Source organism: Eschrichtius robustus, chromosome 14 (assembly GCF_028021215.1).
Source record: "Eschrichtius robustus isolate mEscRob2 chromosome 14, mEscRob2.pri, whole genome shotgun sequence".
NCBI classification, from domain to species: domain Eukaryota; kingdom Metazoa; phylum Chordata; class Mammalia; order Artiodactyla; family Eschrichtiidae; genus Eschrichtius; species Eschrichtius robustus.
In genome coordinates this window covers 72,943,959-72,962,368 of record NC_090837.1, presented here as the reverse complement: position 1 = coordinate 72,962,368, position 18,410 = coordinate 72,943,959, and the positions used below count along the sequence as shown (strand labels likewise).

The 18,410-nt window shown below is 35.4% G+C and overlaps 1 protein-coding gene and 1 pseudogene across 5 annotated transcripts in view; one reads left to right on the top strand and one right to left on the bottom strand.

Moving 5' to 3' along the window:
- Positions 1-15,744, top strand: part of PIAS2 (protein inhibitor of activated STAT 2) — a 90,207-nt gene extending 74,463 nt beyond the window's left edge. Inside the window, exons 12-14 of one of the 5 annotated variants that reach the window (XM_068562370.1) lie at positions 7,493-7,632; positions 12,468-12,505; positions 15,232-15,744. In XM_068562370.1, the coding sequence (XP_068418471.1) occupies positions 7,493-7,632; positions 12,468-12,505; positions 15,232-15,288 (235 nt within the window). In that variant the 3' untranslated portion in view covers positions 15,289-15,744. Of the gene's footprint in view, positions 1-7,492; positions 7,633-9,630; positions 9,730-12,467; positions 12,506-15,205 lie in introns of those variants that run through there. The other 4 variants (XM_068562369.1, XM_068562372.1, XM_068562366.1 and 1 more) reach the window with 4 other exon arrangements.
- Positions 6,116-6,449, bottom strand: LOC137776147 (small ribosomal subunit protein eS25 pseudogene; annotated as a pseudogene).
- Positions 15,745-18,410: the final 2,666 nt, after the last annotated feature.

Below are 18,410 nucleotides of genomic sequence, written 5' to 3'. Positions count from 1 at the left end.
TTTTGATGAAGAATATATTCCCGTCTTTGGGAAGTGAGAGTTGAAATCTTCTCATGTCTAAATATTTATTTCATATTTGATACTTTTCGTTGTTTTCTTGAATCTATTTGGAAGGAGTAAATTTGGCATCACAGACCAACATGAGGAAGCCGAGTGTGTGGAATTTGGAATCTGACAAGTGTGGGTTCCAATTTTGACACCATTGCTTACTCATTCTGTGATCTTAGATGAAATATTTAACTTGTTTGAGCCTCCTTTTCCTGTTCTGTAAGATGGGGTTAGATAACGCCTACCTCATAAGATTAAATTCAGGTTTCTAAGATAATGAAAGAGCTCAGCCTCAGTGTCAGCCACATGGTCATTGTCTCAGTAAAAAATTGATTGCCTTCCCTTCTCACCCTCTCCAGGGCAAAATATGGGCTAGTAAATGCAGTCTAGCATTTATTTATGAGTCATCTGGCAGAAGCTGTTGCTGACATATAGTGAGCGACAGGTTTGAGTATTTAGCAATAGGTGCTTCTTAGAGATTTTGGAACCTGCAGGAAAGTAGCAGCGGGTTCTCTTGACATCCATGAGCATATTGTTTCAAACTTGGGTATGCCAGCCTTATCTTTTGGCCTCTCATAGCACTTCTTTTCTCTAATAGCTTTATTGGGGTATAATTTATATACCATAAAATTCTCCCATCTTAAGTATTCAATTGCACACAGTTCAGTGATTTTAGTAAGTTCATAGAGTTGTATAGTCATCATCACAATTCAGTTGTAGAATATTCTCAACAGCCAGTAAACGTCTCTCATGTTCATTTGCAGTTAATCCTGATGCACACCCCAAATCTAGGCAACCATTGATCTTCTTTTTATCTCTATAAATTTGCCTTTTCTAGACATTTTATACAAGTGGAGTTATATTCTCGGTGCACTTTTGAAACATTCTTTTTTTATAGTTAACTTTTGAAACCAGGAGAATTAAACTTTTTATGCTGCCTTCTTCACTGTTAAAATGCTTATGTTTCCAGATGTGATTTACACGTCACAGTAAGGGTGTTTTTTGTTTGTTTGTTTGTTTAGTGGAACAGAAAATGAAATAAGTATTTCAAGTGGGATGTTTTTGGGGGGATGCTGATCATTTATTGTTCCTTTCAGACAATTTGCTTGGCACTTCTAGAATTTAAATAATAAAAAATGAAAATGTAATTTTGAAATGTTTACTGAAGTGGAGAACCATGGGAATGAATACTTAGATGTGGTATTTCCAGATTTTACTCTCTAATGAAACCCTTTAGAATATGTTGGAAAAACATACGTTGCACAGTATTATAGTTAGATGGGTTCCTGGCAGGTTGAAGGGTTGTGCGTAGTGATATGGACTCATGAGTTACTGTGATCGTAGAGGGTGTCTCTGGTGGCTCGCCATAAGGGTCTACCATCTATGTGTCCTTTAGCACATTTTTACCAATACTTGATGAGGACTCAGAACTGGAGGAGTGGCATGTACATTGGGTGACAATCTGAAATGAAATGACAATCTGAAATGACTTCAACATCAGGAGTCAGGGCAGTTCACACCTGCGGTCACCTACCGTAGAGATAGATGTAAGTCTCCTCATGGAGGTTAAAAAGAAAATAAAAACTAACATTGTGAGTATAAGGTAGAAATTTTTGACTAAACCAGCAATACGTGAAAATTTTGGTTTAAAATGTCTGTAAATTGCAGCTTCCCAGCTCATTCCACAAAGTTGGCATAACTCCTAATAACCAAACTAGACTTACGCATTAACAGCCAGAAGAGAAGAACCCACTATGAAACAGGCTCACATTAGGAAGTTCAGTGAAAATTCTGAATTCAGTCTTAGTAAATTATTTAATAATATATTAAAATGGCATCCATTACCACCAAGTAGGGTTTATCTAAGAATGCTTTATTATTAGGAAATACATTGGTAAAATGGATCTTGTCATAGGGCAACAAGTCAGCCCTCTGTATCCACGGATTCAGGCAACCACGGATCATCACAGATACTTGGGGGAAAATTTTTTTTAAGTTCCAAAAAGCAAAATTTGCTCTTTGCTGCAAGCAACTATTTACATGGCATTTACATTGTATTAGGTATTATAAGGTAATCTAGAGATGATTTAAAGTATATGGGAGGATATGCAAGTACTATACCATTTTATATAAGGGATTTGAGCATCCATGAGTTTTGGTATCTGTGGGGGGTGGGAGAGTCCTTGGAACCAATCCCCTGTAGATACCAAAGGATGACTGTATATAGTCATTTTAATAGATGGTGGCATTCCATAAATTAATGGCCATTCCTGGTAGAAACCCTTTGAAATGTCAGAATTCACTTAATGGTTTGAAGGGTTCACCACTTGAGCTGATTTGTTCTTAGACTGCATTAATAAACGAAGCAGTGTCCAGGATACATACGCATGCCAGTTTTGTTCCATTTTAGGCTAGAAAACTTTCACTTAGACCATTTTAGTCAGGGCTGTCATCAAGAAGGGTATTAATGAGAGCAGCCAGAGGAGGGAAGCAGGATGGTGAATAGTGGAAACATAGCCTGATGGATGAATGGGTCTAAGGATTGAAGCTGTTAAGCCAGGAGAAAAGAATATGTTATAGTTATCTTGTAGTTCTTGAACGGGAGTCATTGATGAACTGGGTTGAGTTTATTCTTTGTTATAACATTTGGCAGATCTAAGTCCAATGGAGGAAAGATACATGGAAAAACTTCCCGTTGGAGTTTTCTGAACACTAAGAAAGTTGATGTTTTGTGCTAAAATCACATTTTCTGTGTTAAGGAAGAGTGGATGCCACCTGTCCAGGTGTCACAGTGGAGACTCATGCTATGGTTATATCATCTCTGTAATCCCTTGCAACTCTTACATTTTTTTCTCTTGGTTTTTGTTCCTGGTCGTTCTGTTCATATCCTCTCTTTTGTGTCAGCATCTAGAAATTTTCTCTGAGGCGTAAGTTTATCATAGGACTTCCTGGTCAATGATAGTAAGCAAATGGGAAATAGAGGAAAAACAGGAAAACTTACTTTAAGTCACAGTCTAAAATTCAGGTGAGCAGTTATTTTTTTAAGAGGTATTGTTTTTGAAAAAAATTATTCTTATAAACAATTTTTCAAAGCGTCAAGAAATTAAAAAGCATTCTGTTAACACTTTGATGCTAATTCTTCTAACCTCTTTCCCTGCATAGCCTGTCAGAAGAAATTGGCACCTTAATCTAAGACTTTTAGAAAACCTCTGCGATTTTTCTAAATTAAAAGATAATTTTAAATATCATATCCCTACCCCATGCCTGGGAAATTGAATGACTGCTTTGTCATTAATGCGGAGGTATTCTAAAGACAGGAAACAAAGATTAGAAATAGATTAAGAATCATTAGCAAAATTGGATCTTTTAAAATATTTTTATGATCATAAAGTGGGAGCACCCAGTGAATTTCAGGTTTATGGATAAAAATTCAAGTTATTGAATTTTCAGACATGTGAGTTGGGGCCAAGTATGATGAATTCAGTGATCTAGTACACAGTCTAGAATACTAATATTTGCTGTCTAGCAGCATGCCAGCAGTTTACCTTTGCGCTGTGATATTATGGATACAGCTATAAAAATTTACATATGTGCACATACATATTGTACACATAAAGCCTGTGTGTGTATTTGCCTATCCTGTGAGGCGGGAGTAACAAATATTAAAAGTTTTAAAAAATGTTTTTGTGATTTTATAGCATCACATACCCACAGTTCCACCAGACACAGCCATTTACATTTCTCCATGGTTCCTGTTACTCCGTATCTATAAATACATCTTTTTTTGCATAGGCATTAGAATCATTTACCTTTCCGAATGTGGTCTTTGTGAAGATTCTGATTAAAACAAAAATCTTTCTACCAGTAGGTAATTTGATAATCCTAACAAACGACGAATTTCCCCCGTTCTATATAAAGTTGAATTTGTATTAATGGTTACAAGGTTCAGGTAATAGGAATTAACCTACACTAAATAGTTTGATGTTTGCTGAGATTTTAGATGTTGATTTAATAATTTGTACTGTCAGTGGATTGTGACATTTTCATGTGTTGTGACAGCATTTTGTATTGGAGAAACAAGGAATAGTTATTTAATCACTCAAAGTTTCATGTTATGAGAACAGAAGATATGCAGTGGTTAAGAGTTACTGTGGTGATATGTGCATTGGGACATTGACCTTACTCCTCTACAGATGGAAATAAAGGGGCCAGGGTAGGAAAATTGAGTTTTATTGTTGTTTTCTATAAATCTGGTCCAGGTTGAAAGGTCAGTTCAGGATCAAGACAAAAAACAATCTCCAGTGTGAGATATCAAAAGAAGAGAAGAGGGAGCAAGAGGAAGGCAGCCATTGTCTTTTTCTTGTAAACTTGAAATTTTTCTTTTCGTTTCTTTCAGTGTCAGAGAAAAAGTGACAGATTAAATGTACCTTTAAGTAGGAACTTTTTAAAATAAATGAAGTCATATGTATGTGTGCATATTGTGTGTGTGTATGTATATATATGCACACACATACATATATATGTATACACACACACACACACACGCACATATATATATATATATAGGTCTTCTTCAAAAGCTTGCATCTTAAAAAATATGTATATGATTAAGATATATTAATACTGTGAAACAACCAGAATAATCAGAGCCACTTTTTAAACCCCCTCCTTTGTACTAACATATACCAGTGTCTCCATTCATTCATTCATTCATTCATTCATTTATGGCTGTGTTGGGTGTTGGTTGCTGCACGCAGGCTTTCTCTAGTTGCGGTGAGCGGGGGCTACTCTTTGTTGTGGTGCGAGGGCTTCTCATTGTGGTGGCTTCTCTTGTTGCGGAGCATGGGCTCTAGGCACGCGGGCTTCAGTAGTTGTGTCTTGCGGGCTCTAGAGCGCAGGCTGAGTAGTTGTGGTGCATGAGCTTAGCTGCTCCGCAGCATGTGGGATCTCCCCGGACCAGGGCTCGAACCCGTGTCCTCTGCATTGGCAGGCGGATTCTTAACCACTGCGCCACCAAGGAAGTCCCTGTCTTTTTCCTTCTTATCCCCATACCCCATCCCACAATTTCTGATACACATTCCTGTGTGGGAGGTAGGATCATTTGTAATTTGAAAACACTTTTGGTGATTTTCTGTTCTGCTTTCATCGTTGTAGAGGACCAGTGTCTTCAAACCTCCAGAAAAAGATGTGCTTTAATATAACATACGTACTTGAGGTCATCTCAGGTTTTCTCTTTCCCCCTCTGGAGTCTACCTTTGTGGTTTTAGGTTGACAGGTAACACTGGAGGCCAAGAAACCTTCCGATTCTAACCGAGGCAGGTTGCTCTTTTTGTCCATCTTCATCTACATCTGGAGAATGTGTTGTGAAATACGAGGCTTATGTTACCGTCTCAAGCATGTTACATTTCCTTTGCCTCCCAAATGGATCAGTTTAAGATTCCTGAACTCTGACCTATGTTATTTATTTGCTTTTCTGAGACTAGCAGTTGCCAGCACAGCCATGTGTGTCAAGAGGACTTCATTTTCCTCCTTTCCAACAACATCTGTATTTTTGACAAATAGTACAGAATAACAGCTAGACAAGAGCCTCATGTTATAATGCAAACTGGCTTTAGAGGGACTCCAGTGTCTAAATAGGTGGTGATTATTTAAGTGGTTTGAGATTTTTAATTGAGGTTATGAAATAGTTTTGTCAGTTGTTTAGAGTATGAAGAATGTCATGCAAATATGTCATCATTTCTTATTACTAGTATTTAATAATCTGAGCAATAACAGGAAGTTTCAACCAAGGGAAAGGACATCTAGAGGTCCTACTTGTCATCTCAGTCTAACTTTGATGGTTGTACCGTTTCTGTCAGTTGTGCTTCATCTTTGTAGTGGTCCCTTCCAGCTACAGAGCTCTGTGCCTCTCTCATTAAGCTCACAGTAATTTACTGGCAGCGCTTTGGAATGCTGACCTCAATGTCCTAATGACCTAATGTCCCTGTGTCCCTGTCCCCCACCCTCCTTTTTTTTTTTTTAGTTTAGTAGAGTTTTATTTTTCAAAATGTACAGTGGTGGGACCTGTTTATGCATCTTTACTGGCAGCTGGGGCATCTCCACCTTTGGTGTTTCTGGTATAAATTATTTGAACTCTGTGCTTTGAAACCGGTTTAATGGGTCCTTTACTAAGCAGCTCCTGAAGGTCTGCCCTGGCCAGGGAACTGTGAATCTTCAGTCTCTCAGAGACAACAGCTGGGGTTTTAAGCTTATACTCAGGAACTTCCTTACAGAGTTTGTCTTATGTGGCTTTGTCAAACAAGACTAGGTTATTGAGCTTGTCCCACATTTTGCCTTTGGTCTTTGTCTTTCTTGGCTGACTTTCCGACATCTGTCTTTTTCTTGTCATCCTTGTGTGGCATCGCAGAGCTCGGAGAGCAGGTGCTACCACTGCAGCCTCACTAAGGTGCTGGACAAAAAGATGGCCACCATCAGCCAGAGGGTCCGTAACATTGCTTAGTTTCTTGTATATATTCAAGGTGTTTTCTTGAGAACTTCTAATTGTTTACCCTGGACTAAGATAAAATGAAGGTTAAGTAGGAAGAATGCAAAATCATCTCTCTTTTTTCCTGAACTTTTTCAAAAATATGTTTAACTATACTGCTTCTTAAAATTATAAAGTTATTATTATTATATATATAGTGTGTATACATACATGTATAAATACCAGTAATAAAGTGTATCTGAAGTGTATTTAATTTGTGTTTTTCGTAGCATGAACAGCGAATTTCAAAGTCGTAAGCCCTCTTGGAAGAGTAGATGGTATCCTGGTAGCCAGTGTTTTTATTTCTGGATATTATGTCTTAAATCCTGAGTAGCTGTCTTATTCTAATTTCTGATTGCTGCCTGTTGTTATCAGGCTGGCTGGCTTTAGGACTGGCTATCTTTGTTCGGGTGATTCCCAGATAAGATCGCTAATAATTAATACAATTCACGTTAGAATGGAAGAAATCATGCTTGAGCTATAGTAAGTATAAGCTTCACTCATAAAGGTACCCTGATTTTAATCAAATCTTAGGAGTCTTCTATTTTATTTCTAAATTTCTTTATATATAAAATTACTAATATTCACATACATGTTACACATACATTAATAAAATCATTATGTAGAGTATATTCCTGTTTGTGGATCAAAGTTTTATGTATTGCTCCAGCACTGTCCATTATGTTTTAATACCACCTTGCTCTTATGTCACAGCTGCTGTTGAGAGCCAACATATGTTCATGTTAAAGTGAAGACTGTTATGAAAGAGGAGAGTGAGTGGAGTACTGTGTAGTGAGTAGCTGCCATATAGTTGTTTGGAAACTTAGTGAACTTACGACTGACAATGCCCAGTGGTACAGCCCTTCTCTCCTGTGAACTAACAGCCAGATTGTTTGTAATTTCCCATGCTATTTAAAACAGGGTTCTCATGTATCAGCCATCTTCTGTAAGGGTGCCCAGTGTGACTTCGGTTGATCCTGCTGCTATTCCGCCTTCATTAACAGACTACTCAGTACCATTCCACCACACGCCAATATCAAGCATGTCATCAGATTTGCCAGGTATGTGAAGAGTTGTTTTGTTTTTTTATCAAGTTTTACCATTTATTTTTTATCTTAATCTGTGGAGCAAATATAAGTTAAATATCTTAAATAGAAATGCTAAGGAAATTGCTAAGGAAAGGCTTCCTGTAAAAGTAGTATCTGTTTTAAATATATCACATTCAGTTCCTATCATTTTAACTACAGAGCAATCTGTAGATTTTGATGAGAGGAAATACAGTAGGAAAATTTTACAGAATTTATTCTTCCTCATAGAGAATTTGTACTCGGAGACTCTTTCTTGGTTTATCATGGAAGCTTCACAGGTTAGGGAGAATGTTTTCTCATACTTTTTTTAGTAGCCCATCACTTCTTGGTATCCCATCACAACTTCAGAATATACTGGTGTACTGTGAGGTCAGTGTTGCCTACCAGCTTTACCCTGTAAAAATAGGGTCTACCTGCTGTTTCCCTAGAACTCTGCTTAATATTGAGGGATATCTTTTATATGTATGTTAACAGTTAAAAGCTTCAAGGCTGCTTGAATTACCTTAGTACCAAGATGTATGCAACCAAGACCATATTACAAAATTAAAGCTTTTTCCTCCCTCCCTCTTTTTCCCTCCCTACGTAGCCATTGTTTTTGCAGACATTTTTTGGTCGATCAAATTTGAGCAAGTTAGTACCAGTGACTCTTAAATTCATGACTTCCCTTCTCTCTGAAGGGCCCTTTTAGTGGAATACAGTCACCTCTTCCTGTTATTAATTTTCTGGATTTAGGAAATTAATTTTGACCTATGATTTATTCTTCTTGCCCCTCTTAGTAAGGTCTTTATTTTTAAGCACAATGTATATTCTGTTGGGTAAAGTTTGTGTTGTTGAAAAAGTTGATAGTGTGTACTCTGCCCCAGTGTAATTTTGTCACTTGAAATTTGTTCAGCATTTATTCAGTTTGAATAAAATTTAATGGAAAAGAGTAGACTAAAAATAGTATCCATCAAAAAAAATGTTAAGTACCTTTTGCTTCTTAAATGTGTTTACTCCACATGTACTTTGGGAATTGGTATTTTAAAAAATTGTTTGTAAACCCAGCTAGCACCAATTATAGAGTATTTGTTGATACAAAGCTTGATGCTGAGTTACAGGTGAGGTTTCATGGTCCTAAGAAAGATGGAAAGTCAGAGAGTCTTAATTCCTTACTGCCATGTTTTGCTTTAACTGTGGCTAGTTTCAAATGAAGTTGAAGAGTGTCCACATGTCATCTTAGTATGTGTTACAAACAAGCATTCCAGGAGGATTTGTTTCCTAAAGATCTTGAATTAAAAATCCTGAAAAAAGATAATGAACGTTCTCTGTTTTTACTCAGTGACTCTGGCCATTTAGCAATAGAACAGGTACAATGTACAAATCACTTGCCCTGTTAGTTTTTGAATTATGTGAGTTTGGATGAATTTTTAATTTCAGGGAATTTATATTATTTCAAAATTTGGGCATAAAGTCAGCCTATTTACTTTATAAAATGTACAAATTTGAGAAAAACAGTAAAATATGTTAACTGTGTATTTCATAAAATGCATTTCAAGCTGACATTAAGGAACTAAGACTAATATCCAGGGCTGATATTTAGACAATATAAGCCAATATAGTGATACTGATTATTAAAATGTTGAAAGGCTTTCTTATCAGTTGATAAACAGAATAGAATAGGAACTGTTGTACTTTAGAAGAGTTACCAGTTTACCATCATCTATGAATTATGTAGCAGTTACTACATCTAAATAGTTTAGTTTTTACCTTGGTTTTACTGTTAATATGCTCTTTTGTAATTAGTAATTACTTTGGGGATTTTTTGTGCATAATTTTTATGTAATTAGTACTGTACAGTTTTGATATTTATAAGTTTAATAATTTATAATAAAATATTAAATAGAACACCAAGAATAGAGAGATGACAAACTTTTAATACATTTCTTAACATTCCTTTTAAACGTCATAAACATGAATCTTCTGAATCTGCAGGAGAACAAAGAAGAAATGATATTAATAATGAACTGCAGCTTGGAGCATCTTCTGATACTGTGCAGCAGTGAATGCAAAATAAAACATAATTTGTATTTATGGAATGGAAAACAGCTTGATTATTTCATGAAAAAATATGACTGCCTTATTATTGCTAGTGCCATATTTGTCAGGTGGGAATAGTGCTCAAAAGTTGTATCATTAAAATTTGAAAGTGCTAAACATTTACATATTTAATCATTTAGGAGTTATGTTTTGTTAAAGTTCATGGCTCAAGTAAGGAGAATGTATTGTTATTAATAAGACATACAGAGTCAGTTTCACATGAAGCAGCATTTAAAATCTAAAACAACAATTTTATCAGTATTGACAAAAGCACTTAGAATGTACCATCAGAATTTTTAACACTACCTGCTTTTTAGTTAAAGATAATTGAGCATTTTCAACTGTGAAATACTTAGGAGGGCCTAAAAATACGTCAGTACAACATATCATTGCAGTTCAAACTTATGGTGAAATAAGAAAACAGCATTTTACTAAACTTACAAAGTAAGGCAATAACGTTTAATCACTGTTCATGAAACTTCATCTATTTCATGGAAGAGTTTTAATAGTCTGTACTTACAAAGTAGAATTGCAAGACATTGTTGATAATCATTTTTTAATAGGAGGAATAACATCTGAAATACTATATCGAACTTCAGTGTTACTGTTTGAGAAAAATGGTTTCAGTGAGAAATATTTACGTTAAAAACATTATTGAATTTTGCGTAGACAGCATTTGTGTAATGCTAGGGAGACAATGGGTTTCAACCAAAATTTCAGAAAAATTTCTAGACATTTTATTATGGCGTTGTATAAGTTACCATATTCAATTATCCCTGGATAAGGTATCGAAAGATATAGATCAAACAAATCTCTTAAAATGTTTTATCAATAGACTATATATCTACGAGCACACATGAAATAATCATCAAAGAGAATTGCAGTACATCTGAAGAGATGGGAATTGAAATAATGAAAATATGGAGACACATGGCACCTTGATGGGCAGTCTCCAGTGCTAGAACTGCAAAAACAGCTTGAAAACTATATCAAGCCTGTGTATTTATTTAAACTGAAGTTATGAAATGGGAATAAACATTTAGAAAAGGAGCATTTTGAGTGATCTGGCTTCAATACACAATATTCCAACAGAAATAGCAATACTTTCTGTAGCTTTATAAAGAAATTTCGTTATTCAAATGGACTGAGTGATTCAACAAACATTAAAAGTGAATATTTGAAATTAAATAAGCTTTTAAAAGCAGAAGTTATTATATAAATAATGTTATATACCATTTGAAGCAAAACAAAATTAATAAAATTAAGCCAATTAAATGATATGCAAATAAACTCTTTGTGACGTAGTCCATAATAGAAATGTTGAATGTATAAAACTCTCAGAAGGTATTATAAGGGCTAGACAAATTTTGAATTACTGTTCAGCTGAAGCAGAGAGAGGATGTACTGGACAGTATCATTAGTGTGAAGAGAAACTCTTTGCTTATTGAGATATGTCACCTACTTAGTATCAATTTAATGGGAAACTCCTTGGAAAAGTTTGTTGTGATTCCAGTGTCCGCTCAAACCTTGCTGTATCATATAGCTAGTGATAGGCATATGAAATGAAAAATTTCAGCAGTTTTCAAAAATGCTTTAGAAATGAAATGACTTCTTTCAAATGATTGGTGCTACAGCTTGTATTACCCGATAAGTATTTTTATCATACCCTTATTTAGAGATTATAAGGGAATAAATATACTTTAACATTTTGATTTATAAATTACTCATACTGGTTATTAAATATTTTAAATATCATTTCCCACTAATATACTCTCTTTAGAGTAACAGTCTAGTATTAGAGTACACTCTGTATGATTATTATACTTGAGGTGACATTGAATACCAGCATATAAAAATTCATAGAATGAATAGAAATTGGCCTGTCTTAGTAACCTACACCTAGTATGTGATTTTTTTTTTTTTTTAATGTTTTGAAATTTAGTCTACCAGAGGTCTATGGGGACTGACCTTGAAGTTTATTGCTAGATTTTTCAGACCTGAAATTTTTTATTATTTATTGTTATAACTTTAATATTTCAAAATGGTATTACTGGGCAACCTTTTACCACATTTCTATTTCTAAAGCATAATTGGAGAATCCCAAAGCTTTGGTTTAGAAAACTGCATTAGCTTATAACCCAGCACACCTTGGTAAGATTTAGCTTGTTAGTGAGCAGCAGTTAGCAAGTGCTTGCTTTGTGCAGCACGTTGAACTGTGTACTACTACTCTTGTTGTGGGAACAGGGGAACAGAGAGCTGTCCATGAAATAGACATTTATCTGTCTTAAGAAGTGATATTTTAGATGAAGCTCAGTGTGGTGTATTTCTAAAAAAATAAATGTGAAGTATCTTAAGAGTCTTAAGTATGTTTTTTTAATGGTCCGAATCCAGATCATCATCTTTTCATTTTATTGCTTCTCATTCTGCTAAGTGATAAAGGGGGAAAGTTTGCTTTGACTAGTCTTATTTATCTGAAAAATTTTGGACTGCCCCCTTTAAGTCTCTGGGAGGCAGTTTTTCTAGTTGTTTTGTTAGGAAATATGTTCATTTTTGGGTTTTATCCACATAAATATCCTGAAATATCCTGATCATGGTATAGACCTTCCCTATGGCAGAATGGTAAGACCTTAACCCAAATGTTTTATGACTTAAGGTAAATAAAAAATGATTTAGGGAAATAATTCTTGTCTCCAACATATGAGACAACTATTAACAGAACATTTTTGTTTTAGGTTTGGATTTTCTTTCCCTTATTCCAGTTGATCCCCAGGTATGTATCCTGAATTTAAGCAACTAATTTGTATTTGATTGTTGGTTGTGTCATACTAACTAAAAATGACCAGTTGCATAAAATCAGGACAGTCAGCTCTCAGTTACTTAAATTGATGGAAAGGAAGTACTATATAAATATTTCACAATTTTACTTGGAGGGATGAAGTTGCTAGTTCTCAGTTTATGATATTTTGGCCTTTAATACTGGAATTTTAAATTATATTTTATTTCGTTTAATATAATCAGTTGGCATTTCTTACGAGCATTTGAGTGATTAAAATGAGGGGAAGCAGTGCTAGATGACTGGAAGTTAAAACCTTATAGAGATAAGTTGTAAAACACTTGCTCTATACATAGAAAATAGCTGAAGCTGATTAAACAGACTGAATCATTAGCTTGATTCTTCCTTGATTTTAAAGGCAACCAGATTCAGACTTTGGAGATTCCCTAATCTAAACTTGCTATAAACCAGTCATTCCTGTTTTCTTTGTCAGAGATAAGAAACTCTAGTATCCCAGTATCCCAACATGAAGGCCTTGCAATGAGCGTGGACTCCACTGATAAGGCTTATTATAGCAGAGGCAGAGCAGAGGAGGAAAAGGCATGGGAAAAGCTGAAGGGAAAAGCAAAACAGAGAAAGAGACTTTGAGAGAAGTGTTGAGAGTAGGGAGGGATAGAGGACGAACCATGATCCACTGCTTCGTAGGCTGCTCAGAATCAGCTAACCACAGGTCTTGTATCAGCTTCCTGGTTCAGTACTCTGTATTTGATCACATAAACAGCACTGGAAATTTGGGCCCAAGGTAACAGGCACAGAATGAGGAGTTTCTTCTCACCCTGAGTTGACTTTGTTACATCAGTAGATTCTATAGCAAAATATCTATCTGCTTTTTTAGGAAATAGATTCTTCAGGCTTAAAGTATTACTGTTTTTAATGTGAATCATCCTTTTTTAAAAAATGATCTTGGAACCTAGAGGATTTTGATTTTATAGGGCTATTTAGCATGCTTGGTGTCAGGCTAACTTGTTGCTAAGCCAAATGAAGGGTGAGGTTGTGCTTTCAGTTTTCCTTGAATCCTTAGATTTGTTCTACTTTACCTCCACATTGCCCCCTTAATCCCTGTTATCCTTATGCAGATGTGTTCAAATTACACATAAAGGCTACAGAGTTAGATTGGCTGTAACCTGAGTATTGTAAGATTTCAAGATGTAGAGGCTATTGATAGCAGGACTATAGTATCTAGCATTCATTATACAAATGAAGAAGAGTACCTTTTTACTCCTAGGTGGTCAAAAACTGCCTCAGAGGTAGTAGAAATAAAATGTTAAGTTTCTGGGCTTTTTCCAGATTCTTGGCTCAATTTTAGTGGTAAATTAGAAATTGATTTTAAAGAAGTTTAATACCTGACAATGAAACTCTCTTTAGAGGTTCTTAGAAGCTCTTTAAGAACTCCCCTTGAATGTCTTTGTGCCTGGCATTTCGTTTTGTTGATGAACCAAGACAACTGTCCATCCGAAACATTAAGTTACTTTTTTAAAAGGCACCCTGAATTTTAGTTGTTGCCCTTCCACTGACTGGCAGCCTTAAACCTGGGGCTGTTGTTCCCATTTTATGATCTTTTTGAAGATCATGTAGTCTAAACAACTTCAGTTTTAAGTTTCTGTTCTTAATATCTCTGATGATAGGCTGAATAATATATAGAATTGATAATATTGATCAGATATCCTTACTGATCTTCTTTCATACAGTCAATCTGAACACAGACTTAGGACCTCTCCTCTTGTAATGCATACTGGACCTCGCTTATCTCACTCGTCAGTGCAGTTGTCTCTCACATAAAATATTCTGTGGTGATATAAAATAAAGCTTTTAGCTCTTGTCTCTCTCTGTTCCTCCAGGTCAATATTAGAGTACTAAACTCAGGTTGGAATTAGTTTGGGAATCAGCAACTAAGATGTTAAAGAAACCAGAAATTTGAACAGTTGGAAGGGGGTGGCAAGCAAGCATCTCAAAGGAAATTAGATTAGATTAGATTTCCTTTAAGATTTATTCCAAAATTTTGTGAGTACCTGAGATAACTCTTTCTGAGCATCCCGTGGTAGTTAGCTACCAAGTTTCTATATTAGTCTCTATATCAGAATGTATGCTATCTTCTAATTACACAGGTACTGTTACATGTATGTACAAAGGAGTCAGATGCTGCCTTCCCGCTGATCAGTCTTAACATTATTCCTTAAGGGTCTGAGTAATACTAAATTTTGAGAGAGTTGTTGAATTAGCATTTTTCTTAACACCATTAAAAACAAGTTTATTAGCCTTTTACAGTGTGTTTTAAATCTGGTATAAATACATTTAGTGAGCAAATTCTTTTTGAGATTAAGTATGAGTCATAATTTTGGGGCCAATATTCAGTATTAAATAACTTCAGTTATTGTTGACATTTTTGTACTACTACATATTTGGTCACAAATTCTGTAAGTTTTGAGACAATCAGGAATATGCTGCACTCACAAAATAATGTAAAATGTTAAATTCATGCCACCTTACATCCAAAGATGTGAAGTTTTGAGAAATTTTTAAGTCCCACTGAGATTTAAATATGTGGCTATCACTTGTGCATATCTAACAATTTCTAGTCTCTATATTTAAAATCAATGTAGCCTCTTCCTCATCAGCATCATTGTTTGTTTCAAGCAGTACTGTCCTCCTATGTTTTTGGATAGTCTCACCTCACCCTTAACAGCAAGCAGTACGTCTGTCACCACCACCAGCCCCCATGAAAGCAGTACTCATGTTAGTTCATCCAGCAGCAGGAGTGAGACAGGGGTCATAACCAGCAGTGGAAGTAACATTCCTGACATCATCTCATTGGACTAAAGGAGGACTCACTCGATTCTAGGAATCATTCATTAAAACTGCTCTTTCTTGGATCTCTGGTCCGTGGAAGCTATTTTTTTGGTAACGATTACTTTGATATTTATTGAAGTGTCAGATGGACTCTTTTGCCTTCTGAGAGATGAACACAGATGACTGCAGCAAGAACCACATGACATGCAAGGATTTTTCTTATTCATGCTGTACTCTGAGCATCAGATACATTCAGCTGTAACTGCATCTTCTTGAGAGATGGATTTCAATTTCACATGTTACTGGTTGGATTCTACAAATCAGTTAAAATTTTTTTTGTTGTAATAAACAGCAATAAAGTTATGTAAATATTCAAGTAAACTTTTTTCTAATTAAAAAAAGATGTAATCAATGATTCTGAAATGACAAGTTTTGTTTAATCTGATGTGAAGGAAAAATATATGGAAAGAAGTTACGTTTGCCGAATGAGTCCTTTCCATGGAGATTTGTTCTATTTCGTTGAAGTAATGAAGTCTTGATAAGTGGCCAAAGCTTGGGTTCCACTTTTCTTCCTGCAGTTCCACTTTTCTCCCTGATTCCATCAAAGAAAAATGGCCTTTGTGTTAAGCATTTTCCCCTGGTTGTTGTTTACACTTTGGTATTGTGTGCTGATGAATGCAGAGTGAAGTTCTGGGATTTGGCTGTTCTTTATTAGTGATTGTGTTGAAGAAACCCTATGCAGAGTCTGCCCTGACGTAATGTGTGTTATTTTGGTAATCGTACATTCTTATTCTAGAGGTTTCTATAAATTGGGGGCTTACCTTCTCAAAAAAAAATTCTCTGCAGCCGTCAAATGAAATGTTTTTAGATTAAGGTGTAGGCTGGAATGTTTGTTAGAATTTTGTTCTCACTGTCTAGAAATATTGAGAGGTTGGAGGCAGTGGAAGAACAGATTTAGGGGCGGTGGGAATAGCAAAGTTTAATTTCTTCCTAAGAACTTCTTTTGCTCATTTTTTTTACAGGATAATGTACAGATCTGTGTTGAAACTTTTCAGTTTAGTAACACTGACAAAGAAAATATGTTTTAGATCTCATTTTTCTCATAGCAGTGATTTTCAAACTTAAAGAACAAACAGTAGCAAGGGGATGGGGATGGCATCAGATTTCCCTTTCCTTTTTTTTTAAAAGGAAATCTTTCCTGAAGCCACAAAAGACAAAACAGAATTAGAAATGTTTGAATATAAGAAAGGTTTGAAGAGGAGAGGATGGGCCTGAAACCCACTTTGAAAACCACTCTCTTACTGTGTGTTTGGTTTTAAAATCTCTCAGAAAACTGTTTTTCCCTTAGAGAAACATTTTTATCCAAATTTTATACTTTGCTTTCATTTGGCTGCAAAATTTTGAGTTCTGAAGGAGTTAATACTTCCCTAATATTTAGCTTTCTCTCCCTAAGCTGTATCTACTTTAAAAATAAACCTGTGTTAAAAATGATTAATCTAACTGATTTCTCAAACTGAAGTGCCCAGATGAAGAGTCCACCAATTTCAGTTAGGATAGGGAACAGTCTGGGTTGGTGCAACTCCAAGGAGCTGACTTGTTACTGCTTGGTTTTTCACACCTTCTCAAGTTCTCATGTCCGTCCGTCCCCCCCCCGCCCCCCCGCCGTGCTCTTTTTGTACTCATTTAATTTCATGTGATTTTCTACATCATCCCTTCTTTGGCTGCATTATCCCCTTAATGAATTATCCCTTTTGGAGAGTTATAAGCATGGGAGACGAACCTGAATCTTCTTGCAGTAGTTGCATCATAGTTGCCAGTTTTACCTTCTTAGTCCACGTTACAGTCGATTGGTCCAGATACAGAATTTCTTCCTAGTAAAATTTTATGTTGCTGCTCTAAATATGGATGCAAGTTCTGTTAACTCTGTAATCAGATAGAAAAAGTAACCTGATTTGTGTGGTATAATTTGTTAATAAAGAAATGCTGTATATTTGTTATCACTTTGTTACCCTTTAGATGCTCAGAGACCCTCCCCTCCCCAATTTAACCAACAAAGTTTTATCAGGTAAATGAAAAAAATTAATAGAAATTAGTTTATTTACTTGGTTCTTGTAAATGATACCTCTGTGCTTTTATAGTTGTGCTTTGCTTCCTTTTCACTGTTTTATGTGAACAGTTTTATTGTTCATTTTTGGTGCTTTACACTGAATTACATAAATTTTTAATTTATCTCATACAGGTGACTAACATTTTTTAAAATACACTTTTAAGTTTATAATCTTAAAATTGAGACTTTTGCGTATGTATGTTTGAAGGTGAGTACTTTTCTTTATGCTTTTGGCCCTGTGACAACAGCATGCTTATTAAGTCATTGTCCTTTTTTTAGAATGGTCACTAAATATTTTTTTACTAAGGCTCTGATTTTGTAGCAGTTTCTTTTACTAGTCCAGATATCTGCTCAACCAAGTGTAATTCAGTTTCAGAGGAGGTCATCTATAGCTGTTACTTAGATGTCAGCCAACCAGTGATTATGTTTAAGGAAAGGAACTGCAGTTATTAGTCTCTTACAAACACTTAGCCAACCTGTATTTCTATCTTTATTCACATAGAAATGTTAAAGGATTTCCTTGCTTTGGTAACTCGTGGCAATGTAATGGGTGCTGAGTGTAGCTTCACGCCTAAGGTCTGCTTACATTCACTGACTTTCTGACCCTTAGGTGAGCCGCTTTAGGAGTCTGTTTCCATTTCTGCCCAGAAGGTATAAATTCTTGGCATCTGTCATGGAATAATTACAAAGGCCAAACAAAACAGTAGAATCAGGAAAGCTAGAATGAAAATATCATGATTTGGTGAAAAGAGTGTGAGTATAAATAAGGAGATCCATAACTCTTGGTATAAAACAAGTTTCCCTAGGGTAGAAACTTAAAGAATTTGAAGAAAGGTAAGATGTTGGATTTTAGATGAATGATATTCAACAGAGACTATTCTATTCTGACTTTGGATTCTGACCTTTGAACCATTCTGCCTTCAGACGAGTCTTGGACATCCGTCATTT